The sequence below is a fragment of the Lutjanus erythropterus genome, chromosome 9 (genome assembly GCF_056507025.1).
Source record: "Lutjanus erythropterus isolate fLutEry1 chromosome 9, fLutEry1.hap2, whole genome shotgun sequence".
In the NCBI taxonomy this organism is placed as follows: Eukaryota; Metazoa; Chordata; class Actinopteri; order Lutjaniformes; family Lutjanidae; genus Lutjanus; species Lutjanus erythropterus.
In genome coordinates this window covers 39,937,904-39,962,944 of record NC_139325.1, presented here as the reverse complement: position 1 = coordinate 39,962,944, position 25,041 = coordinate 39,937,904, and the positions used below count along the sequence as shown (strand labels likewise).

General features: G+C 39.5%; 1 protein-coding gene across 1 annotated transcript in view; it reads right to left on the bottom strand.

The window, feature by feature from the left end:
- agmo (alkylglycerol monooxygenase) overlaps positions 1-25,041 on the bottom strand; it is a 65,372-nt gene that overhangs the window by 638 nt on the left and 39,693 nt on the right. The window contains exon 12 of the mRNA XM_084727587.1: positions 22,398-22,503. Coding sequence (XP_084583713.1) covers positions 22,398-22,503 — 106 coding nt within the window. The remainder of the gene's footprint in view (positions 1-22,397; positions 22,504-25,041) is intronic.

Genomic DNA, 25,041 nt, shown 5'->3' with positions numbered 1-25,041 from the left:
AGCTCGAGGTTGAAAATCTGCTGAAAAGATGGTTGGTGAGAGTGTTAAAGAGCCGACAGCTGGAGCTGGAAGGAAGACACCAGGACTCCACCTGATGATTATTTTCATTATCAATTCTTTTCTTCCTTTGATTATTTCCTTGATTAATCGATTACTTGTTTGGTCCATAAAATGTCAGAAAATGGTGAAAAATGTTGAGCAGAGTTTCCCAAATCCCAAGATGACGTCCTCATATTCAGTTTACGGTCATAACAGACGACTGAAACCAGGAAGTATTCACATTTCAGAGGCTGACGTTAGAGAATGTTGACATATTTTATCAAAAAAACGACTCAAACCAATTGATCATCGATTATATAAATAGCTGGCGATTCATTTAATATACGATTAATAGTTGCAGCTCTGGTAGTCACACAAAATAAAAGTCCAAAGTTTTGGCAAGATATTTTAACCTGCTTGTAACTTGCAATTCTTTTCATTATCAATTAATTGGCCAATTATTTCTGAATCAGTTGCTTAAAAAAATAGCTTATTTTATCTTTTTAAAAGCACAAAACTCAAAGATTTACAGTTTATGAGGACTATGAAAAGCAGCAAATATTTGTCTTTTGGAAGCCTGAACCAGTGAAACTTTGGTATTTTTGCGAGAAAAAATTATAAGAAGTTGATGAAAATTACTGCTACCGAGCAGCAGAATTTGAAACCTGAACTTTACTTTTTCCTTTGTATATTAATTAACATTTTTAGTCATTATTTAGAGATTAAAAACCAATAAATTATTCACTTAAAGGCCGGATTTATCCCTGAGTTTTCATGCCAGTTATTAAGGCTGACCAGACTACAGATCAGATCATTGTTGATTATTTTCTCAACTTTGTTTTTTGGTCTATAAAATGTCAGAAAACTGTGAAAAATGTTGATCAGTGTCTCCCAAAGCCCAAGGTGACGTCCTTAAATGTCTTGTTTTCTTCGCAACTCAAAGATATTCATAAAAATGCAGAAAATATTCACCTTTAAGAAGCTAAAATCAGAGAATTTACAAAAAAATTACTCAAACCAATTAATCACTTATGAAAATAGTTCATAATTATTTTATAGCTGATAACTAATCCATTAATCAATCAATTGTTGCAGCTCTAGACACTGCCTGCTATCAGTTCTGGAGTCTGGTTGAGTTTGCACTTATCATAACTTCCTCTGGATAACAGTATCAGCTAAATTGTTTGCTGCAAAATGTTAGACTGATTGAAGCAGGATGGATTACTGAAGAGTGAAAACAAAGAAAACGGGACATAAAAAGTGTGACAGGTATCATTTACGAGAAAGACAAACAGTGAAAGTGAACTCTTAATTGAAAGAAAACAGTGAGGTTGATGTAGAAAAAGGGGCTCGGAGGTTAAGAAGTAGGTCTTCTCCCCTGATGCTCTCACGACGGGGTCAGAGGGGTCACCATCATGGGCGACCTCGCTCTCCGGAGAGAAAGGGGGGGGTGCTCTGCCAGAAACAACCCTCGCCTCCACCCCTCGCTGCGTTCTGGCCCATAAACTGCATCCTACATCGCAACCCGAGCCAAAACCAGACCGCTGTCCATCACAGGCAGAAAACGGCCTGATGGGAAAAAAAGCAACGTTTCCTCGCGGACATGGCAGCTGTTTTCCTCTGAGAGAGAGAGAGAGAGGGGCAGAGCACAGCGCAGAGCTCGCTCTGCTTTTCTACCTCTCACTACCTGCTCTGAAACCCGCCTCCCCGCTGAGACACAATAAAAGCTTCACGACAGACAAAGAAAAGGAGAAGAGGGGACTTAAAACATGTCCGCCCTCTATTCTTTAGTGTCCCTGATCCGTGAAGTTCCTACACTTCACGCTCCAAATATCATTTATGTATCTGAAGTTTTAAACTCCACATTAACTGTATTAAAATAAGTGGTGTAATGTAAATTACTAAGCTGTACTTGTGGTACTTCACTATATTTAAATATTCTACCTTTTGCTGCACATATCTGCAGTCTGAGGTAGTAATTTACTTGAATATTTCCATTTTATGCTACTGTATACACTTCACTACTATTTAGAGAGAATTTTTGCACTTTTTACTCCACTACATTTATCTGACAGATTTAGTTTACAGATTGAGATTATGAAAACAAAATATAAATGTACTTATAAATGATGTACTTTTACTTGAGTAAGATTTGAAACGCAGGACTTTTACTTGCAGCAGACTATTTTTAAATGCTGGCATTAATACTTTTATTAAGATTTTATTAAGATACTATATTAAGATTACTTATTTTTAAATAAAAAAAATGAAATAAACTTTGCAGATAATATTCCTGGACTTTTACTTGCATTTGAGTACTTTTCAATGAACAAAAAAGCTAAAATCATAAAACATTTTAAGAAGTGATTGATTCCTTACAGCAAAGCAATCGGTTACTTTTCATAATTTTATCTTGTGATGCAAACATTTCTAAGTATTTCTTCACACATGTTTTAGTAATCTTCCTTTTAAAAATGCATCAGTGGAAAGGCACAAAGCTGTTCTGAAATACACATCTCTGCACACCTGAATGTGTAACAGGTGTAACTTGAATAAAACAGAAAAGGTTCTGAAAAATGTTTTGCTCGCTGCCGGTTCATTTATCTAAAATGACATTTGTCCAGTACATGTTCCACAACAGTCCCTCAGATCTTAGATATGCTGCGTAAATCATCCAAGCAAAGGAGCACAAACATTAAGTCAACTGGTGAAAAAAACAACTCAAGAAAACCAGTGACTGAATGTAACCAGCCTCTAATACTTTACTTTAGTAGAAGTTTGAGTTGCTTCAGTATCTCCAATTCACGCTTCTACTCCATTACATTTTTCTTACATTAAGCCTATAGTTGGCTAATATGAAAAAAATGTTGCAATTATTATTTTTATTTTCACTGAAAAAAGAAACCTGTGGAGAAGAAGATCTCTGCAGGCCAGAGCATCTCTGCAGCACTATGAGACTTCATTATAATGTTGTTTTGTCGCATATTTTCCCCTTTATTAACAAAATACAAGTTCTGCTATTAAGATATTGCACTCGGCCACATTTCCATATTCATAACTCTAACTTTATAATTCTGATGAGCATGATGAGCTTATGAAATATGAACATTTATAGAAAATAGTGAAATAGTTCAAATTAGCTCAACCAACTGCAACATTAAAATGCTTTTTACATGTTGTTCATAATCCACTAATGTATATATTTCTACAGCGACTACTTTTAGTTTATGCACTTTTTGCATATAATCCTACTTTAACAAAGCAGGAATTTCCAGTGGAATATTTTTACACATTTTACTGAAAGTAAAAGCAAAGTATTTGAATTCTTCCTCCACGTGGACGACTGTGAAAGATGATCGAGTACTGACGACATCTTTCTCTAAGAGATTAGAAAGGCTTAAAGCAAGAATTACGGGAAAAATTTCCAATATTCATCATGAGCGGGAATTTTACTGTGTGATCATTTATAAAAAGAGCATTTCAGTAATATCCCTTTTACAACTTTTTGTGTTAATATGCCCGATAAAGGTTGTTTAGATAGAAATACCAAATAAAATAAACAAAATAAATAAACTAGCAATTTTATTCACTGATTTTATGGTAACATTTACCTTTCCAACAGGTTGACTAAAGGCTGTGTGAGTGTAGTTTCTCACAAGGAAATCAGGAATAAAACTCAAAGTAAAAATCACATTGATATTTGGCTTCTATGCAAACTTATTGGATAAAGTTGTTTCACAACCTGATAAATCCAATTAACACAGTTAAACATGACGGCTAAATGTCTAAACTCCTTGAAGGAAAAGCAGACGGAGGATTAAAAATACATGATGTAACATCGTGTCCGTCTCGGAGACGGATTGGGATCGAGCAGCTTGGCAGAACCTCACAAATCACATTTCACTCAAGACAGACCGAAAAACATGACAGACGTTTCTATCAAAGCAGCATGTTGAGGCAAAGGAAGGGCACCTACTTTCCTCTGTTCCCATCTCTCCCTGTTCGGCCCACTACGCTTCATTTTAATGGACTCTGTAGGAAATCCATGTGGGACAGATTACATCGTGGAAGGAAACGGGTTTGATCGTCTACAAATAAGCACTACGGCCAGACAGCAGCGGCTCCCAAAGTGGAGATCTCAGCAAATCGACTCACACTCACTTTGTTTTGGGCAGAAGGTACTTTGTTAAGAGGAGTAATACAAAAAGCCACAGACGTGTGGGGTTTTTTTGGAGAATTTCTCTGCCTCTTTGTTGAGCTTTATTTACTCAGGAGAGACAAACCTTTCTCTGTCCTCGGAGCTCCACTGAAATCGACACTGTCCAAAACTTCTTGTTTTAATTTAATGTTTATCTTAAAGTTCACCAAGTCATTAGGATTTATGAAAACACAAGAACATCAATATAAAGTCCAGAATATGAATGAAATTCTCACTCTCTGTATCTGCACATGGCAACTACGGTCTGCTTAATGTTGGGGACAGATTGTAGTTATGGACAGTAAAAGAAAGAAAGAAAGAGAGGCTACACATCCTCTGATACCCCGGTCTTCACTGTCTGCCTCAGTCCATCAAAGACACACTTCTGTCTGCACTGGCACTGCGTGATGGCGGTGGATTAAACTGTACGGTGCAGGATCATCTAACAGGAATGGAATTCCCAAGGCATGCTGGGATGTCCTCTGCTGCAGAACTTGGGCTCAACTTCACACATTTTATCCCATTTGTGGTTAGCATCTAGGGCTACATATCACGAAACAATTCAACTGAGTATAAGAGAAAAATATAGTCAGAGTCATTATGATGTGAAGAAAAAGTTTGGTTTCATCCAGATGTAATAAAATAGAAAACAGCTGGCTACATTACAGGACTTGAGCCACGATAGTAAAGTAAAAATCACGGTGACATGATGCACTATACGCACACCTGCAGGACCATGGTGACTACATGTAACCGGCTAACTGTCGCTAGGTATCTTAATTTAAGGTCAAGAAGAAGAATGAAAGATGCTTTCACTTATCTCAAAACCAAATCATGTTTTCTTCCTGTAAAGCTGAACTTGCTTGAACAAACCAATAACGTCATGACATCCAGCCATCATTTAATCCTCAACTTTTAGCATCACAGAGCTAAGATTAATTACTTGGCTAGCTAACAACAGCATGGTACGTCGAGTTATGACACATCTGCTTTTAAAAGTTTCAGTCAGTGTCCAACCTGCCTATCCTGTTTCACTTGGACATTTTATGGCTTATGTTGTTGTCATTGACTTTCTTCTTAAAAATCAGTTGCATATACAGGAGGGAATGACACAAAAAAGGCTCTAATTTGAGTTTTCCCTTGTATTTATTGATGAGGTATCATGTCTGATCACAAGAGGTGATGCCTTGGTGGATAACGTCTGTCCCTGTCATGTAGTCAGGTAGTTTATGTTAGCGAGCCAGCTGTGTGCAGATGTCAGGCTGATGTTAAGAAACACAAACAGGAAGAAAAGATGAATTGGTGTGTGGAGTTATTTGCTCTTTCAGTGCAGAAACTTTTTATTAACAAGGATGTTAATGTGGGTGACGTTTTGATTACATTTTAGTTTTATTTTTAAGCCACAGATCTAAGATTACTGTTTGCAGCCAGCCAATCAGAATGCTTGTTGTTCAGTCAGCTCAGTGATGCAGGAGGACGCGGGATGTCGGTTGTGTTCACCTGGTCTGCTCTGCATCTAAAAAGTAAATCCTGCAGTTTTGTCCTAAGACTCACAGACACACAGGCTCATTTCTACAGTTGTGTTTCTAATTGCACAATGCACATTCAAATCTTAAATTCGATGGGCTTTACACGTCTATAGCATTTTACAACTGTGACATTCAGATGTCCTAAATCCAAAATTAAACATGGTTAAAGAGGTAATGCACAATCAAACATGTTTCTTGAGCTGTAAACTAAATGATATGACTGTACTGTGATGTGCTGGTGTTAATCCTGACATTTCTTAACCAAATTTTTTGGCATTTCTTGTGTTGAAAATGGCTCAAACCGTCTACTGTTTTAAATCATCCTGAACCTTTCAAGTCCAGTGCTGACATTGGCACTGACATCTCTCAGCCACTCTCAGAATTTGTCAAAATTATGCAGTGGGTTGATTTAGGCTCACACCTGCCGGGTGAAGTTACACTTTACATATAAAAATACTAGTTTAAATTGTTAAATAGCTGCTTCATCTGAAAAATGTCCTTGAGTTTTAATGTCTCAAGATGATGTCAACATGATTCTAGATCAGCCAGAGAAGAATAAAACCTTTAACGGTTAAAACATGATCAAAACTTAAACTTCTGTTATCTGCGGCTCTGTATTAACCTTCAGAACAACATGGTGAACTCTACACTGAGTCACTCTGTGTGCTGTTGACGGATATAAAGCAAAAGGAGATACTACATTAAACACCCCGGGGTGCATTTTGGTATCTTGCAGCCCTCAGTGGGTTAACATGGCAGAGCCTCGCTGTTCTCCGCTGCAGCTGCACTCGTGATTGAAATGAAAACAAGGCAGAATGGCTGCTGTCAGACGTGTGATATATGACCTGTAATGGGATGTTTCCAGAGCTCCTGCTCCATATGGCTGCCTACAGTCCACCAGACCTGGACTGAACTGTATCGGAAAATAATGCTGAAGGTTTTTGTTTTAACCTGGCTGCAGAGCCGGAGTGGGTGGAGTTTGCTGCATCAGGACATTGTTAAACTGGTGAAAATAAACCATAGAAAATAACTGCTAATACTGTGTCATCCTTCAATGTCTAATACAGACATTTTTTCACCAGTTTCCTTTTTACTTTTTGTTTCCAGAGCTCCTCATATCCTACCCTCTACCTCTACTGTTAAGGTAAAGGAAACTAACAAAGATTTTTCATGGCAACATGGGATGAAATCTGTTTAAACTGACTTCCTCATTTTAAGACAAATCCCACTATTTTCAGCAAAAACATGTTTCAAGGATCAGTGTGCATGATTAAGAGGCATCTAGCAGTGAGCTTGCAGACTGCAAACACATCATCTCACTCTTCTCTCCTCCAAGTGTGTCAGAGAACCTTTGATGGCGGTGAAACTTGGGCAAAAAGTGAAAGGCCGTATCTTGAGCCAGTGTTTGGTTTGTCTGTTCTGGGCTACTGTAGAAACACGGCAGTGCAACATGGCGACCTGCATGGAAGAAGACCCACACCCTCTGTAGACATAAATGGCTCATTCTAAGGTAACAAAAACACAATTCCATTTATCGGGTGATTATACACTGATGAAAACATACTTATGAATATTATATTTCATTTCTGCCATATGCTGCCAATAAATACTCATCTATCTGGAACAGATTTGGAACAGACTCAACCCACGGCATCTTGGGATTTCCAGTGGGCAGCTAACAACATCCTAACAACAGCTGTTTTAAATACAGGAAAAATAATCACAGACTACATTCAGTGTTGGATTTATATTTATGGATTTATATATTACCACGTCTCCCAAAAGAAAACTGCAGTTCAAGGCTGGATTACAAAGCTTCTGAGAGGGATTTGTTTGCACCTTTAAAGGTACAGCGCTAGCATTAGCATTAGCTTAACATTAGCCTTTGCTGCTCAGATTACTTCTGGGCTGGCCCTGTCACTTTTCCAGCAGTTAGGAAACAATAGATGAGACTTTTCTTGGTCTTGGGAGGCTGCAGCGTTTATTAACTGACACACTAATTGCCGTAAGAAAAAAATCCATACCATCACAGCCCTAACTGGAACTATTTTCTGTCTGCAGTGGAATCTACCAGAACTGATTTGTTTCTCTGAAAAAGAAAGTAGTTCCTACATGAAAGTGTTTGCAACAAGGACTGTAAAATATCTTGAGCAACAGGGCTGTGATTTCTGGAGACACTGGTGTTGTTGCTGTTATTTTTAGTCTCTGAACACCACAAAACAACTTCCTTCATGTTCCATTATGTTGGAGAGAAGGCAATCATTTCTATGATATCTCAAAATCTCAGCAACTCACATCTAGATGGATCGCACAGCACTACAGGTGCCGCAAAAATCCAGAATACCCATTTTTGATTGGACTATCAGTTTAAATTAAAGTTGAAAGGCTGGGTGAAGGATGCAAGAACGTGACATGACACACATACACATCTGTGTGTGTGCACCTACACACACACCCACCCACACCCACACACACACACACACACACACAGAACTTCCTGTCCATTCATTATGAGCAGATATACGGTCTCTGTGCTCGGGTTGTTTGAGCAGACTCAGGAAGGATACGCCGAGCAGGTTAATGTCCCACCAGAGAGTCAGTGGAGCGCCTGCTCTGTAGCACAGCCATGAGAAATACCACCGTAACACTCCCACGCACAAACACACACACACACACACACACACACGGTGCAGCCAGACAAAACACATGTGAAAGGGCAGTTGCTGCACGGTGAAACTGTAGCAAAACACAAAGTGGTCTGATGATACGCCAGTTCAGAATGATACAGTTGTTTAGATGTTTTCCTTTTCATATCTGGTGTTTGTTCCCATTTGTCTGTTAGAGGGTCACGTGTAAGGTCAACAGCGACTCATATAGACGGTTATGCCTCATTGAAAACATGAGACAATTCCCAGAGAGTAGCCTATTTCATATCTGTGTAATTCACATCAGACCGCAGCAGCTTGGCACCACTTCAGCCTCAATAAGAGTAGTCCTCACCTCATCATTAACCACAGTTCCCTGGGTGGCCACGCTGTCGGACTCTTTGCTAAAGAGCGCGCTAGTCTGCAGAAATTTGGAAGGCAGAGCAGCGGGCAGACGTCCAGGAAGGGGGGGGGGGGGTGAAAGCCTTGTGTTTGTATTTACATAGAGAAGAAGTCAAGATGAATGAGTGTCTGAGGGCCTGGACAGGGTCAGCAACAAAAGGTATTTTAGCCGCTTCAAAGAGATCCACCTAAAAAAAAATGAATGTAATTTTAAGTGCACACTATGTTTTGAATATTTTCATCACTTTACTTTAACGTCAGATGCCGTTTTCTGACAGGAAACCACTGTTATTTAAGACGAATATTGCTCTCTCCAAATGAACCAAACTCCATAGGCAAAATCTGTAATTTTACCTCATTGAACACGGGGGTTGCTGGTCTACTTCTGCCACAATCTGTTAGTTTGCTGATTTTATTGTGTGAGTTTGGTGTTTTAGAAGGATAGTTTAGATTCACAAAAGTTACACAATAACACAAACAAACTAAAAGATTGAGGCAGCAGTAGACTACCTACTCCTGTATGCAGCGAGGTAAAATGACTAATTTCGCCTATGGAATTTGGTTGGTTTGGAGTGACTGATATTTGGCAGTTTCCTGTCAGAAAAAGCTGTCTGATGGCAAAGTAAAGCTGTGAAAAGGTTAGAAATATAGTTTACACTTAAACTGATATAATTTTTTTTAGGTGAACCTTTTTAAATGGCTAAATTACATTTTTTTTGGTGCTGACCCTGTCCACAGCAGTTTATTGCTTAGCTTCTGTGCTGGTGCCCCTCTCTGCTTCTCCAAACTGGGGATGCCTACCTCATACGACCCTGCATCACATAATCCAAACTTTAAAAAACATTTTATGCCCTTACAAGTGTATCACTATGAGACAAAAGAGGAGACTAACTGGCAGCATGGATACGGGCTTTGCGGTTCACCACCAGCCCAAAAGAATTCTGGGCCACACACTCGCAGTCGAGGTGTATCTTTACCCCGACTTCTTCCATCCACCCACTGATACTTATGAAAATCACCCTCTGTTTCTCATACCTACTGTGCAGTTTGGGGCCAACTGTTCTTGAAGCAATTCTGTGTTCCTGCCAGTCCAAAGAGGCAGTAATCAACGTCGCCAATTAGTAATGCAACACAAGTGGTACGGCAGTAATCAGCTCAACAATGAGAAAAAATGTCCGATCTCTGCCAGCTTGTTTCAAGGTGTTAGCACAACAACAAACACACTAAATGAAGATCTACTGCCCAATTAAAGTTTATTTGACTAAAGCAATGAAAGGCAAAGTCTGAAACAGGATCAGATAAACTTGTTAAAGAAGAAAACTAGCGCCAAAGACAATAATTCAGCCCACAAGGCTGAGAAGGCAGACACAGTGGCCACAGGGTTGCTGTGCATAAAGAAACTGAGCTTCTGCTTCAAGAAGAAAAGGATGTCTGAGGGAGAATAAGGTCTGGAGCTGTCAGGTAGAATATAAGGTTCACGGGATATGACCAACAAGAGACCATCAAACAGAGAGGACAGGAGGCAGCGTGAGGATGTAACCTCGGGAGCTCATATTATTGCTTCACAAATAAAATGATTTCCGCGCCCAGGAACAGCTGAAGGCCTGTGTCATCTATGACAGATCACTTTTAGATGCCTGTGAACCTGAACTCAAAGCCCTGGAGAATCAGAGGTCAGGGTCTTGAGCAGTCAGGTAGAACCAGGTCCACCTAAACAAATCAATATCAGTTTAAGTGAACATTAAATTTAGAATATCTTCACTGCTTTACTTTGCTGTCAGACAGTCTTTTCTGATGAGAAACCGCTGTTATATAAGCTAAACATCAGTCTCTCCAAACCAACCAAACTCCATGGGCAAAAGCAGTAATTTTATTTGCAGAACACAGGAACTGCTGGTTGACCACTGCCTCGATACATTAGTTTGTTTGTGTTAATATGTAACTTTGGTGAACCCAAACTACCCTTTTAAAACACCGAAGCCACACAATAACACAAACTAACAGGGCGAGGCAGCGATAGACCAGCAACTCCCATGTTCTGCTGTTCTGATGTAAAATTAATGATTCTGCCTATGGAGTTTGGTTGGCTTGAAGTGAGCAATATTTGGCTCACACGATGGCAGTTTACCGTAAGAGAAGGCTGTCTGAAGACAAAGACAAGCATTGAAAATATTCCAAATATTCCAAATATCAACACTTAAACTGACATTGATATTTTTAAGTGTCAATGTACAAGTGGACATTTTGGCATTTTGGCATAAGGGGTGTATACTCTTGCAACTGAGCTACAGGGGCACCCCAGGTGGACCTATTTTTTGATGATCCAAACTATCCCTTTAACAATTAATGTGTGCATACATACACGGTAAAGCAGTTGCCGTCCACAGCAGGCACACTGAAAGGCCTCTGTTGAAGAAGAGAGCAGGAACAGCTGCACCGTTTCTTTTGTTAAAACCTTTGCATGTCACTGCTGAACAACGTGTGTGTTGTTTTCCACTTTCCTCCTTGTTCTTCTCATCTTTAAAAGTATGTCTGAAATCTGATTGTTGTGTTTTTTGCAAAGAGGAGGAAGAGGAATTGATTGAGTCCGGCGGTAGTGAAGGACCATAGATCAACAAGGCAATCATCGACAGCGAGTGCAGTCAGCACGGCTGTAGACCGACAAGTTTCAAATGTTCAGCCAGCCAAAATTACCTAATTGTGGGCGCTTGTGCAAGTTTGTGGAGTCGATGCCGTCTTTAAATGTGGTTTAAGGATATGTTTTAAAAGGCAGAGAAGGACAAATAAAAGTCTACAGGAGATCCACATCAAACTCCAAAAAGAAATACACGTCTGTGCGATGGAGGTCTCTGAGAGGGGGAGGTATCTTTCAGGAAAAAAAAAAAAACAATAGAAACACTGGATCAGTAACAGATACAAGGGTTGGGCAATGTGCTAAAATATTCCAACTGGCCGATATACAAGCAGAGAGCAAGAAAGGACATATTCCTTCTAATACTTTCCTAAATAAACAGAAAAATACAACTGAACACTTTCTGAATTCAAGAACTAAGATGAGCTTAAGTGTCATGCCAACTCATCGTTTAACTCACTTTATTCAAACTCGTCATAAATAAAATAAAACTCAACAAAACTGACCAATCACCAAATCTAGTTTGGTTGAAATAAGATGTGAGATAGATGTGAAAATATTTTTTGCTCTACACACCGTTTACGCTCTGCCTCTCTCAGCTGCTGCTGGTATTTTGGCTCTTTCCTCGTTCTGCTGAGGCAGACCATCAAATTAGAAAAATGAAATAACAAAATTTGCCCCCCCCCCCCCCCCCCCCAAAAAAAAAACAACACCAAACAAATCCCAGCAGTCAATGGAAGAAGCCTGATAGCTGATATGCTCATTAAGATTTGAGTGACTGATCCAGTCTAAATGTTATGTTTTAATTAGAGTCCCAGTAAAATTTGGTGTTTCTCCCATAAAATAGTCCATGGAGAAAATTCACACAGAGCTTTTATTCAAAGTGTTTTACAGTTTGCCTCTTTTTCACACTGAGAGCTGTGGCTCAACCATCAGGAGCTGTTGGGGTTCAGTGTCTTGCTGAAGGACACCTCGACATGTGGACAGGAGGCGGACGATCACAGGCTTGGGACTTTTTATCAGCCAATAACCTGAAATTAGATCATGTATCAGGTGATCGCAGGTCTGATCAATCCCTATCCTCTCCCGAGAAAAATGTGACCTTCTCATTAGATCTTTTTACTGATTCTTTATCCGTGTAAGAAAATATGAATTGGTGGAGCTGTGACGCAGTTGGACAGCGTGGAATAAGCTTACAGTATATCACTCTCTGTGTGACAGTGGCTATTCCCAATTTTGCAATCTTAGATCTGAAATCTTGTAACCCCCAGGCTGCTCATAGATGCTGGCAGCTGGAGACATTTTCCAGCTCACTTCAGTCAAGATACTGTGGCTTGAACTATTGTTAAAAAAGGACCGTGAAGAATTTCATTTTACTACGATATCAGACGTGTGATTGTTAGCCAGTAAGCCAATGAGCGTGGCGGAGGGGGCGATTAATAAACTGAGCGGAGAGTGATGAAAGCTCTCACTGCAATAAAGATCGCTAAATGAATATGTTAAGCTTTCTTCAAGAATTACTCTGATAGATTTTACGGTAAAACCCTTTGACTTATTTATATTTAAACTTTATGAAAGTCTTTTATCATTTGTTACGTTTTGAATTTTTTGAGCCGACGTCTTTGGAAATTGGCGATACGCGTCTGTGAAATCAGCTTTATGTGCATTTTTAAAGGAGAGAGGAATAACAGTGAGAAGAAAATACCAGAGCAGCTATCGTCAGGTTCAATCAGGTTCACATGTTGGCTCTGGGGCCGCATCATAAACTGGAGGACTGTTGTGTTTCACCCATGAATTAAAGCACAAATAGGAAGACAAATTCAAAAGAAAGTCAACGTTGGCCACGGAGACTAACCCCACAAAAGCCAAACTAAATACTGCTTGAGAACCCCCAAAGGGCCAATTGCTGTTAGATTTCCATAGCTTTACCTGGCAAATGGTTTGACAACATAAACCAAGCGGTTACTCTTTGACGGGCACGATCCCCTGCACATTGAGTGATAATATTTCACACTGTGTACGGTCGACCACCCCGCTGTTTACTCCAACGGAACAGTCCTACCCAGCATTTCTCTTTCAAATCCCTCCATTTTCTCCCTGGGAGGAGATTTCCTTTCCTTTCCATTCCTGCGAGCTCTCAGATGATGTCATGCTCACTGAGTTTCCATTGCTCCAAACAATCCTGTTAACCTCAGCGCTGCTTCTTGCTACCACACATCCCAGCTTCAAAAAAAAAAAAGAAAATAAAAAAAGAGAGAGAAAAGTTCAGTCGACCTCTCACACCTGAGATTTGGCGGATGGAAACAACACTCTCAGATAACGCCGACCTCTCACCTGCTGCTGAGTTATCTGCCCGCTCAGGGCAGGGATAGCAGGAAAGAGGGGGTGGGGTTTGACATTTCTGCAGACAAGTCAGGTGATGTGTTGAAGATAAAGCCACTTTGTGCCAAGGCTGAGCCTTTGTTGTTTGACATGAACTTCATAATATTGTTCTGACCTCTTCTTTTGGCCCACGGAGCATTTATCTTTCCTTTGCAAGTTTGACAGAGAAGAACTCTTTTAAGATTGGAAAACACTATCAGCACAGAGATGAAAAGATGGAAAATCCAACGGGGTGTGAAAACTATTTTGGTGTTTCTCATATTTTGGATCGGACTGGATTACATAGATTTAGATTTGCTTCTCAAGTGTCAAACTCATATGAGCCAATATATCACTTCTTGAACTTTATTAAGGACACGTCTCAGTCATACTGTAAAATAAAAGAGCAGTAGGCGACGTTAAAAACTTCTCAGGCTTTTTATTATTCATTTGGTTGTTTTTTTTCGCTACTACAAACTACAGACTATAAAAAAGGAAAACTGACATAAGTTAAGTTTCTTTCTGCTGTAAAGTTAAGGAGAGACACTGCAGGGGAATGGGGCAAAATTTTTAACCACAATGAAACATTCCCCAGCAGGCGTGTGCTATAAGATGCTATAACCATGACACAAATCTGCGTAACCCCAGTTAAGCCCCTTTAATTCTGGTATTTTTTTAAATTTCAAAATAAAGAACTATGTACTGTGTAAAAGTTAACAACCTTCTTCATCTCATTTTATGTCATCTTGTTTTGGCTGCACTGTAAATACCATTATTTTCATTTCTGATGGTGTGATAGACATTTAATCTCAACATTATAACCAATGCACAGCAGGACAGATGTGTATCGGCGGCCTGATGCTTTGTGGCTATCGTCACTAAAACTGTGATGACAGCCAGTTCGTGTGAACAAGTAGCGGGCATGAAGGCTTAATGCATTGCACTTCTTGTTTTGGCTGCACTTTAGATGTCATTAATTTAATTTCTGATGTTGTAAAAGCCATTTCATCTGAAAAATGATCACCAATGCAACAGTTGTCTGATTATGCATATGGAATTAATGCATTTCTTGTTGTTGCTGCATTTGAAATGGATTGTTTTATCAATTTCGGCTGTGCTGTGGTCAACTGCATTAGGCTCATGGTGATTTTGTTGAATATTCTTTGTCCAAAATCAACAAAAAAACTACTACATTTTATACTAATGAACTCTGAAGTCATGAGAATCGACTGTTTCCTTAGCAGCCTAAAAATTGGTCAAGATCCCCCCTTAGCACCAGAAGAGAAAAAATCCTAGTCGTCCACGGCCCTGCTTGATAACTTACATTAAGACAAGTTTTCTTAAATTTTATTTCAAATATATAAATGAGACATTTTCTAATGCTAACTTTTGATGATTTAAGGAGAAATCTACATACCTAAATTGACAAAGTGTAGTAAAATAAAAATAAACACCTTAATGTGTATTTTGGATGTTTTTCTTTCCACTGGTCTGACAGAAGATGTGATGGAGGTGACAGAAGTAAAATCTAAAAATCTCAAATCTAAAAACTGACCAGCACATAAAAAAAGTAGTATCTTGCCTTGAAACTAAAATAGTTTCTATTCAGGCAAACAAGAGACCCTAAGACGCTCGCTCTCTCAACCAAAGACAGGTGTATTTTTATGAGCTCTCCTCTAAAATTACTGTGACTTCACCAGCAGTTAGTGGCCGTTTTGAGAGAAGAGCTGCTTAATTACTCGGGGATATACAGCGTCTCTGTTCTGCTCCGCAGCATGTCTCCCTGCCTGCAGGCAAACCAGAGGCCCACACAGTAATACAACCATGTGTTACATCATTAAAGCCCTCCACGAGCCCCTGCTCCCGAAACTCAACACACAGAAATACGTGTGTATGTGGACACACACAGAGACAGGGGGTGGACCAAATAACAGCAGACATTATAATGCAGCCCTGCAATAAAACCTGTTTCTGAAGTTACTTTGTTGTTCACACATTGTCAGAAAGGTGCTGATTTAAGTCATTTTAGTTCCTGTTATTTTGTAAACTCCACATGCAGACTAAAGAGGTTAAAATCTAGGTGACATAATTCATCATCTGGCAGCCATACTGAAGATCCTCAAACAATGCCCTTTGTGAGTAGTTTCAGGAACTATGAATATTGTTCTTACATGCGTAAAACTGCTCACAGCAAGGTCTGTGGATTATCTTGAGTAACCAGGTCATGAAGAGACGCTGCTGTTGAGTTTTTCAAATGGATTTTGTTTTGGCATTTCGAGCACCACATGTTGAGTGCAATCTAGTTCCATTATATTCGAGTGAAGGCAGACATCTCTACGGCCAACTTCTCCGAACCTTGGCAACGCACTCACACAACCACAAACAGCGCTACAGGTAGAAATATGTATTTTAGATTTTTGCAGGTCTAATTTTGACTGCTGAGCACCATCCTATAAAAGAAGGTTAGTGTGGCTAATAGGAGTGTGTTGAAAGGATAGTTAGGATTTTTTGAAGTGTGGTTGTATGAGGTTATTATTCATAATCATTGTATTAGCTGCAGTAGATGGTGGTCAGCGTGCCGGATTGAAGAGGCAGAGACGAGTACAAGCACAGAAGCTGCAGGCACATTGTACTGCTGCAAACAGGGTCAGCAGAAAAATTTAATTTTAGCCACATGAAGAAGGTCTACCTAAAAAAATCAATATCAGTTTGAGTGTGTGCTGTATTTAGAATATTTTTACCACTTTACTGCCTTTACTTTGGCAATACAGTTTCTTAAATACCGTCTAACTAGCCTTAGAAAGCTAACCGCACTGAAAACTGACGTCAACATTCAATGTGCAGGATTTCTTTAACTCAGTGTTTGAGGCGATGAGCAGGATTATGAAAAAACAGCCCAAGTCTCTGTCTGCAAAAGTTCTCTCGTCTCTACTGTCACAGTCACTCATTTTTTAAAATTATTTTCTTGTATTTGTTGTCTCTTAAATAAACTGCTATAACTCTGACCCAAACAGCTGGTCTGCTGGCCTCTTATCACTGCAAACACAGATCCTGCACGTTGAGTTTTGACGTCAATTTTTAGTGCAACTAGCCTTAGCTTCTAAGACCGATATGACTCACTGGCGCACAGTGACATATACGAAACTAGTTTGTTAGAACATCCCAGAGAAACACACCATAAATGCATTATCTTTGAAATCTTCAGAGAGTAAAGCTCGATTTCAGTCTGATCTTGCAACTTTCTGACCCAAAAACAAATTATCTGTGGGGTACTTCTGTTCACACCAAAGTAAAGCAGTGAAAATATTCTAACAATATTGTACACTCTTAAACTGATGTGCCTAAAATATGCTTTTCTTCTGACCCTGTCTGCAGCAACACACTACTGTAGATAATAGCACTGACTATTGATAAGTACCTCATACAACTCAATTTCAAATAATCAGAACTATCCCTTTAACACAGTCTCCAGGCTCTCTACGGTGTCCTGATTCTGGTTAAATGAACAAACTGACTGTTACCTAATACAGTAGATTCTTCAGTCTTAATACCTGCAGCAGGAAGCCAGAATCGGTGCGTGATGACCTCAATAGCTTCTACGCCACACACACACACAGATGCTCATATTTGGTGACAGCACACACACACACCATGCCACTTGCACAGACAGCTCTAACCTCACGCAACCCTCCCCCTGCTCCACCAGTTCCACTCATTCCCACACATCCACACACACACACACACACACGGTCACCAGCCCGGTCTGAACCGGCGAGCTCCTCGTGTGAGCTGCACAGGCGTGGGTTTGGGCGGCGAGTGGGCGGCTGGGAGCGAGAGGCAGCCCTGGTTTACAGGTCAAGCCTGCAGCTTTACAAGGGAAATCTCCAGAGCCACTATAAATACCACTGTGAGCTTTAAGGGTGCAGTATATCACACCACTGGGTTTGAAGGACCACAAACCGACCTAGTTTTTGTAGTTTTTTTTTTCTTTTTGTAGCCCCCCCCCTTTCTCCTTTTCTCAACTGTACTGTGAGCCTGAATACAATTAAATGTGAATTTCCCCTCCTCCATTTCGAGTGACTGTTAATTGATTGGCCCGACTTCAAAACACGCCCCCCCTCCCCGCAACAAAGAGCTGGCCGTTCACCTCACGCGTCAGACCCATATATCATTAAAGTACCTTAAAGTCTGAGGGTGGTTTCATGTCATTTTTTTTCCCTTTGCTGTAGTTCTGAGCAACGGGTACAAATACGTCAGGAACCAATTCAAGTAAATTGTGAGGTTTTTCAATGAGCCCCACCTGCAAGCAAGACATTTATTCAGCTCAAACTGATGTACTGCGACTTGAAATGAGGCCTAATGATTCGTTTAAGGAAACGGCTGCGTAAAACTTACAGTGCTGTCGAAGCGACACAGCCGTGCAGCATGTGCAGCATAAATCAAGACGTTCTTGTGCTCCGAGGCTGATAGGATGTGCGTTTCATTTTAGACATGGCTTTAAAAAAAATTATAATTCATTCAGCTTTATTCCATTTTTATGGTGAGAAAAAGAAAAGGTGGGAAAACCTCGAGATGTCTTTTGAACACCTGAGCAGAGCAGATGTGGAGTCAGAGGACAATAAAAGCTGCGATTCAGCGCTCACGTGCGAATCTCATCAGCCAGCTCTAGTTAGCGGCAGACGGCACTAATTGGTTCCAGAAGCGTTGCTCTCGTTCACACTGGCTGGGATGGCAAGCAGCGAGGGCGGGCAAAAAGAGGGAGAAAGAGGAAAAAAAAAGAGGCAGTCGTAGGGAGGGAGGGAAGGAGGGCAAGTAATGAGAGGTCAGCCGCCATCTACATTCAGGCTGCCAGAGCCAGAAAGGCACGCCAATTTTATGGTCAATTGGGCGACGCATCTGGACTCATAGATCACAGGGCCGCGGGGCTGGACTTAGCACCCAGCTCACACTCACAAAACAGACCACACAACACACACAATCACAGCCAAACAGGCTACACACACACACACACACACCAGGGAAACATGATGCTGTCAAGGTTTTCATATACACAGTTCTTACACACTTTTCCCAGACAGTAATTATATAATTTAAAGATACAATAACATGCAACATTTCCACATTAAAATGCTAGAGATATGTTATATATTTTGTTGAGTTGTGTACTTAAATTATCCCAAATGTTTCCAGAGAAATCTGTAATTTATTCAAGGTAACGGTGTGTTTCCTACTAACTGCTAGTTGCTATGACTTCCAGGAAAATGTGAGATACATTGGATGCATCAGAGACCAAGGAAGGAATTCGGTGAATGCGACTAAACGTGAATAAAACATCTATATTACCTTGTCAGATAAACCGTCGTGGTTGTTTAACAATTAAGACAACAACTCCCATCATCCCACGCTACGTCACAACATCACCAAACGTTATACTGTGCCGCATCACTGAGTCATCTTTCCTCTAACAACATACAAACTCAATAAATAAATACATAAATAAATACATAATACACAATAAATACATTTTTCATGCGCTGAAGTAAAAGATTTAAGACTTAAGAGAATTCTGTGCACACAAAATATTTCTTTCTATCAAATTTTGTTCATGACTTTGTTAAAATCTTCATGAGTGAGCGATTCTTCTTTACTTAGTTAATTCATTCACCTGACAGGTGTGATGCTGATTAAACAGAAATGTGCAGTTTTATCTTGAAGAAAGATGTTTATTAGACACTATTTTGCAGAGCTACAGATACTAATTTTCTTTCCAGGGAGGGCAATGTCGTGACCCGCCCTATTCTTATTATAACTAGAAAAAGAGAAATAATTCCAGACTGCTTTTAATGTTGGATTATTTTTATCGGGGTGAAAAATATTGCATGATTCATGTATATGCTGCTCCTGAAGGCAGAAAGAAATCTATTTTACAGACTTGGAGAACTCCTCACAGTCGGCTTCAATCTAATTTTATGCAGTGATTTTAATACAGTTACATCAGAAAATGACAACAGCTGTCCTTTTTGTTTTTGATTGCATTTCTATGCTGAAGTTTTTAGAGGTGTTTCTATAGACTTTATGTAGCAGAGTGGTTCTACAGCAGGTCAGTGCATCATTAGGTGGTTTCAGAGAGTTACGAGGTTCAGTAAATGCATCGTGAAAATAATACAGCAATGTACTGATATTAGAAAATGTACTTTGTACGTTTGAATACTTAAGCATTTTTAAAACCAAGTACTCTAGTACTTTAACTCAAGTAAAATTTTAACTCAGCAACTTTCACTTGTAGTTGAGTAATATTTGATGAGGAGTATCTGTTTGACTCAAGTACTGAGGTTGAGTACTTTGTGTACCACTGGTACTCAGTGCCTTGGGGGTATTGATTGAAATAACCCAGTACCATGTAGTATTGAAACCTCTCCAGTCAAATGATACCTACATTCAATCCTTTTGGTATGCAGATCTAGAAAAAAATGTTATTTATATGGTTTTCCTCACAGCCAATCACACATAAAACACATTTTATAAACTTGTGAATAAAATCTGAGTGAAATAAACATGTTGTATGCGCAGAAAAACTCTTCAATTTTTACTTTAACTCAACTGAAAAATAGGAATAAAAACAAAAGTGTTGTACTTGTCCAATTACTTAGTTAGACCTGGGATGGTTTCTTTTCCCCCAGCATGTTCCCAGAGTAACAGTATATTTAGTAATTGGCCCAACATACTGTACATGTGTTCTCCACATCCACTGAAAACTCAGGCACTACTAACAGGCTAATTAGGTCTTGTTGTGTGTTGACTTTGTGTTCCTTGTGGTTAAACTGTTATTAAATATGAGGACAGTTTCAGTGCTGCACAGACTGTGTTTTGGACGCAAATTGGTTCTCTGGTTCACGCTCGACAATATTTTAATGGAGGGCGGCAGGGAGGAGGCCAAACTCAGTGTCAACCCAAATGAACAAACGATTTCCACAATATGTCATTATGTGACATATTACAGTGAGAAATTATATTACATAGTTTTGGAACAGACGTTCGAGGGATTTCAGGTCCTGATGTCAGTTCTGGGTTATATTTAGAGGCTGTTAAAACGACTGCTGATCAGTATATGATACAGTTTGGACTCCTAACGGGAAGAAAAGTTCCTAAAGTCCTCAGAAAAATGGAAATTCAAAATTTCTTGACAACTGAGCAAACTGCCTCTGCTGACGAAGCTCATGTGATGTGACCAAAGGTTCCAAAACTAAATGGAACTGGAGATAAGATATTTTTTTAAAATCCTAAATAAACAGAAGGAGGATCTGTCCAAAATGTATGCGAGTCAGACTCATGACCACAGTGTTCTGTCCATTTTAAAGCTCATGTTGCTGTAGCACCTCCTGTATGAAACAGGCCATCACATTTCTCTAACAAGTGCAATCTTTGAATCTATCATGAACTTTGCCTTTTCTTTCAGCTGTCAATATCGGCAGCTGAAATAACAACTCTGCTTATTAATGTTGATTCCAGGATTTGGCCGAACTACAAATTAAACTCTTGGCTGTTGTCTTGTAAGTGATTAAGTGTTTATATTCAAAGATGTCAAAGATAGTTTTCTTGAGAGAGAGGCACCTCTCTGTAACATTTAGATGTTTGACAAAAGAGAGAAAAGACCATGATTATGTTTTTTTTTTTTTTTCAGGTCAACAGGCCACCTGATCATTGCATCATTTTCAGGCTGAGAGTTAACACTGGAGTGGGTGGTTGCCAAAACAAATGAACAACAATTGGCAGATAGTGAAAAGAAGTTGGAATCTGCCAGTAAAACTTGTGGAACTCATTCAAGTCATACATGGAGGAATGACAGAAATACATATATATATATATATATATATATATATATGTATATATAGGAGGCTACATGCTGAGAATGTAAAGTAACCCTAACCATAACCTGTTCACCAACAGTATTTGCGTAAATAAGCTTGCAGCTGTCATCATTTCTTTTTACAGGGATTTAACCGGTTTAATGCCAGGGCTCGCCTCCCCACGTGCAAATATTCCCTGCACTATTTTGCAGCGTCACTGTAGCCGCATCCTGGGCTTTGCACCACCCAAGAAGATGGTGATCGGTTTAAAGAAACGCAAACAAGCCAGACAGCGCTGTGGAGATCTGGTCTGATCTGGTCGGGCTGAGCGAGACTAATGAACTAGCCTGTCCTATTAGACTGTGAAGTGAATGCTAGCATGAGCTGCTACACTGCACCAATGTCACCAGTCTGTTTACAGGAACTGAGGAGCGTACTGCATGTGTGAAAAAAGTAAAGTAAAAGATGATATCACTGTTTCTGCTGCCTCGATTCTGATCCTTTTTCTTGTGAGTCCAACAAATCCAAATCCATGACTCGATTTGACTTTCAGTCTCAAGTTCACAATGAATTGATTTTCAATCTAAAGATATTTTTTAGCACTGTCAATTAAGCCTGTGTTAGACTACAGAATCTTGATTTGTAAAGATCAATAGATTATTAGTTTTATGCCTTGACAACTGTCACGTACATCTGTTTTAAAAGACAGATATATGGTATAAAGTATGACATTGGTCTTCTTACCTCTGTGGGCACGGCGAGTGAAGGCAGCAGTGGCGTCATGTAGCCGTACCTCTGCATTGTCACCATGACGACACAGCGTAGCATCTCCAGGACAGCAGCTGTTGGCCTGAACACGAGGACACGTCAACAGTCTACATGACACTGAGGCTTAATTACATTTCAGTTTGTTAACTTCACCCTCACTGACCTCCTGGCCTGCAGCTCTGGGACAAACGTTGATGTGACGATGTTAAAGGAATAACAGAGTTTTTAACGGGAGAAGCTTCAGTTTCCGGAGCCGATTGAATTCAAATAAATTTGACCCCCGATGTCAAGGAGGAGAGTCACGGTCTGATAGGAGGTCAGTGTTACATGCACACCAGCAAGAGAGGTTGATGAGAGTAAAGCATCATTCAGGCTGCAGAATGCATGTTCATGTTCATGTTCATGTTTGTTTTAAAAGTTTCTGTATTTTAGTATTTCCTGTTATTGAATTTCATCAGCTCAGATCACAGCAGGAATTCTGGGCGAAAAAGAAATATTTTTTTCCTATCCTGATAGATGCAAACCCATCTAGTTCAATTTTAAATAAAAAAAGCAATTTTAGTTACTGAGAAGGAAGGAGAGGAAAATATACTATTACCAATCTCCCCCCGCTTGGAAGATTAATCCTGTCTGGGGCTTCAGACCTCTGACTCTGACCTTGCATAAATCAGCGGTTCCCTAACTTTTTTCCTTTTTTCCAAAGAAACATCTGATCGTGATCTTTTTGTCACAGTTTGTGTTTATTCAGGAGCTGTGAGCACTTCAGATGAAGAGTGACTTTCCCTCTGAGACTGTTTCATTTGAATGATGTTTAGAAGGTCAGAGAGGTGAAACTATCCTGAGCTTTAACAATAAAAAATTTAAAAATATTTGGATAAAAGTCAGGAAAAAAAACATATTTGTGTGCACCAGAGAGGAACCAACATTTCTCCATTATCTATTAATTGTTTGTCATATAAAATGTAAGTCAGGCCAATGAGGGTTAATGTAGAATTAATGTAAGAATGTACCTTGGCTCTGTCTGTAATCCCCATCCTGTAGTCTCACTTAATGTCCTGCCACAGCACTGATTGATTATACGTCATGTGTAATAGCCTATCAACACTGAAGGCTGTGCAACAGACAGAGCTGCTCCAATGAGCGAGCTGAGCTGTGTGTCAAAGCGAAGGCAGCAGATACTGCCAAAGTGCCAAGAAATCTCACAATCTCATGATGTATTTCGATGATGACAAGCGTGTTCAGTTTCCCAGTTACACCACTGACATTACGACACAGCCAACAGGATTTCACTCAGCAGAGGTGAAAAGGACGGCTTTTAAATCATTCGCCCTTAACCCAGCGACTGCTCTTCAGGGGAAAACATGACAGGCATCTGTCTCGTGTTTTCACTGCGATTCTGCATCGAGATTCAGAGAATTATTATTTTAGTAACAGCACTATGACTGTATTTCACACTATGATGGTTAAATTTTGCACTTAATCCCATGCATGTCGAACTGTGGGAGGTTATCTGTACGGATCACAGGTCAACTACGTCCTGTGAATTTTGGAAAAATAGATTATGTCTGCCATTATATCAGATTTCACTCCCCATTCCTTCCTGTGAGGAGCAGGGCCAGAAGTATTCACTGTTGTCTTGTTTGTTTTGCCGATGGTTCACTCAGATTTAAATCTAATTGCAAAATTTTCAAATGTTGAGTTTAGTTTCATTTTTAAACTTTTTAATTAGCCTTTTCTTAGCATGCTAGCTACATTAGCTCTGGTAGTTTAAGCTTACTTTCCTGCACACGCTTTTACCTGTTCTGTCATCTTTTTGCCTCAGAGTGCAGTAAATTTTGCCAGAAGAAATCAAGCCTGAGTGGCGTTCAGTTCTAGCACCTTGTTACAAGGAAGATGCATTTTTACAAAGTCAGCAAACGGACTGACAGTCTACGTTTATATGCTGAGAATTTTAAATTCAAACAGATAATTACACATCAAATATTGAATTTTACCAATCGTTCAAACAATAGTTTTAAATTCAAATCAAAACACAGCCGTAACCGAAAGATTTTAGATTTCAGATCATGTTATAAGGCAGTAGGGCTGCACGACATGGTCAAAAAGAATTATATCATCATAATAATAATAATGCAATATGATTCATGATTAGTGTGGATGATCAGTTTTTGCATCACAATTTTCATTTTCACAGAACTATTAAAAGCAGGATGATTGACTTTTGTTTGTACCAAACAAACATGTTTTCTTACATCTACAGTACTTTGTTATAATGCTGTTTTGTCACACATTTTTCACTTTGTCTAAATATTGCAACTCCCAGTGTTTGGATATTACAATTGGCCGTATTGCCGACAGCATTTCGATTAATTGTGCAGCCCTATTAGGCAGTAAATATTTACATGTGAGAAGTATTTCTGCTCCATAAGTAGCTTTATTCAATTCATGTATTATCTAATGCGTTGTAAATTCATTTCCTGTCTTCTGACCCTTCAGATTTATCTTACAGCTCCTTGGAGAGTTTAACTTGGGAACCTCTGACATAAATAATCAGAGCCTTCTCTCTTCTGTCGAACTGAATATCCAAATGCTTCTATAAAAATCAATACATGAACAAACG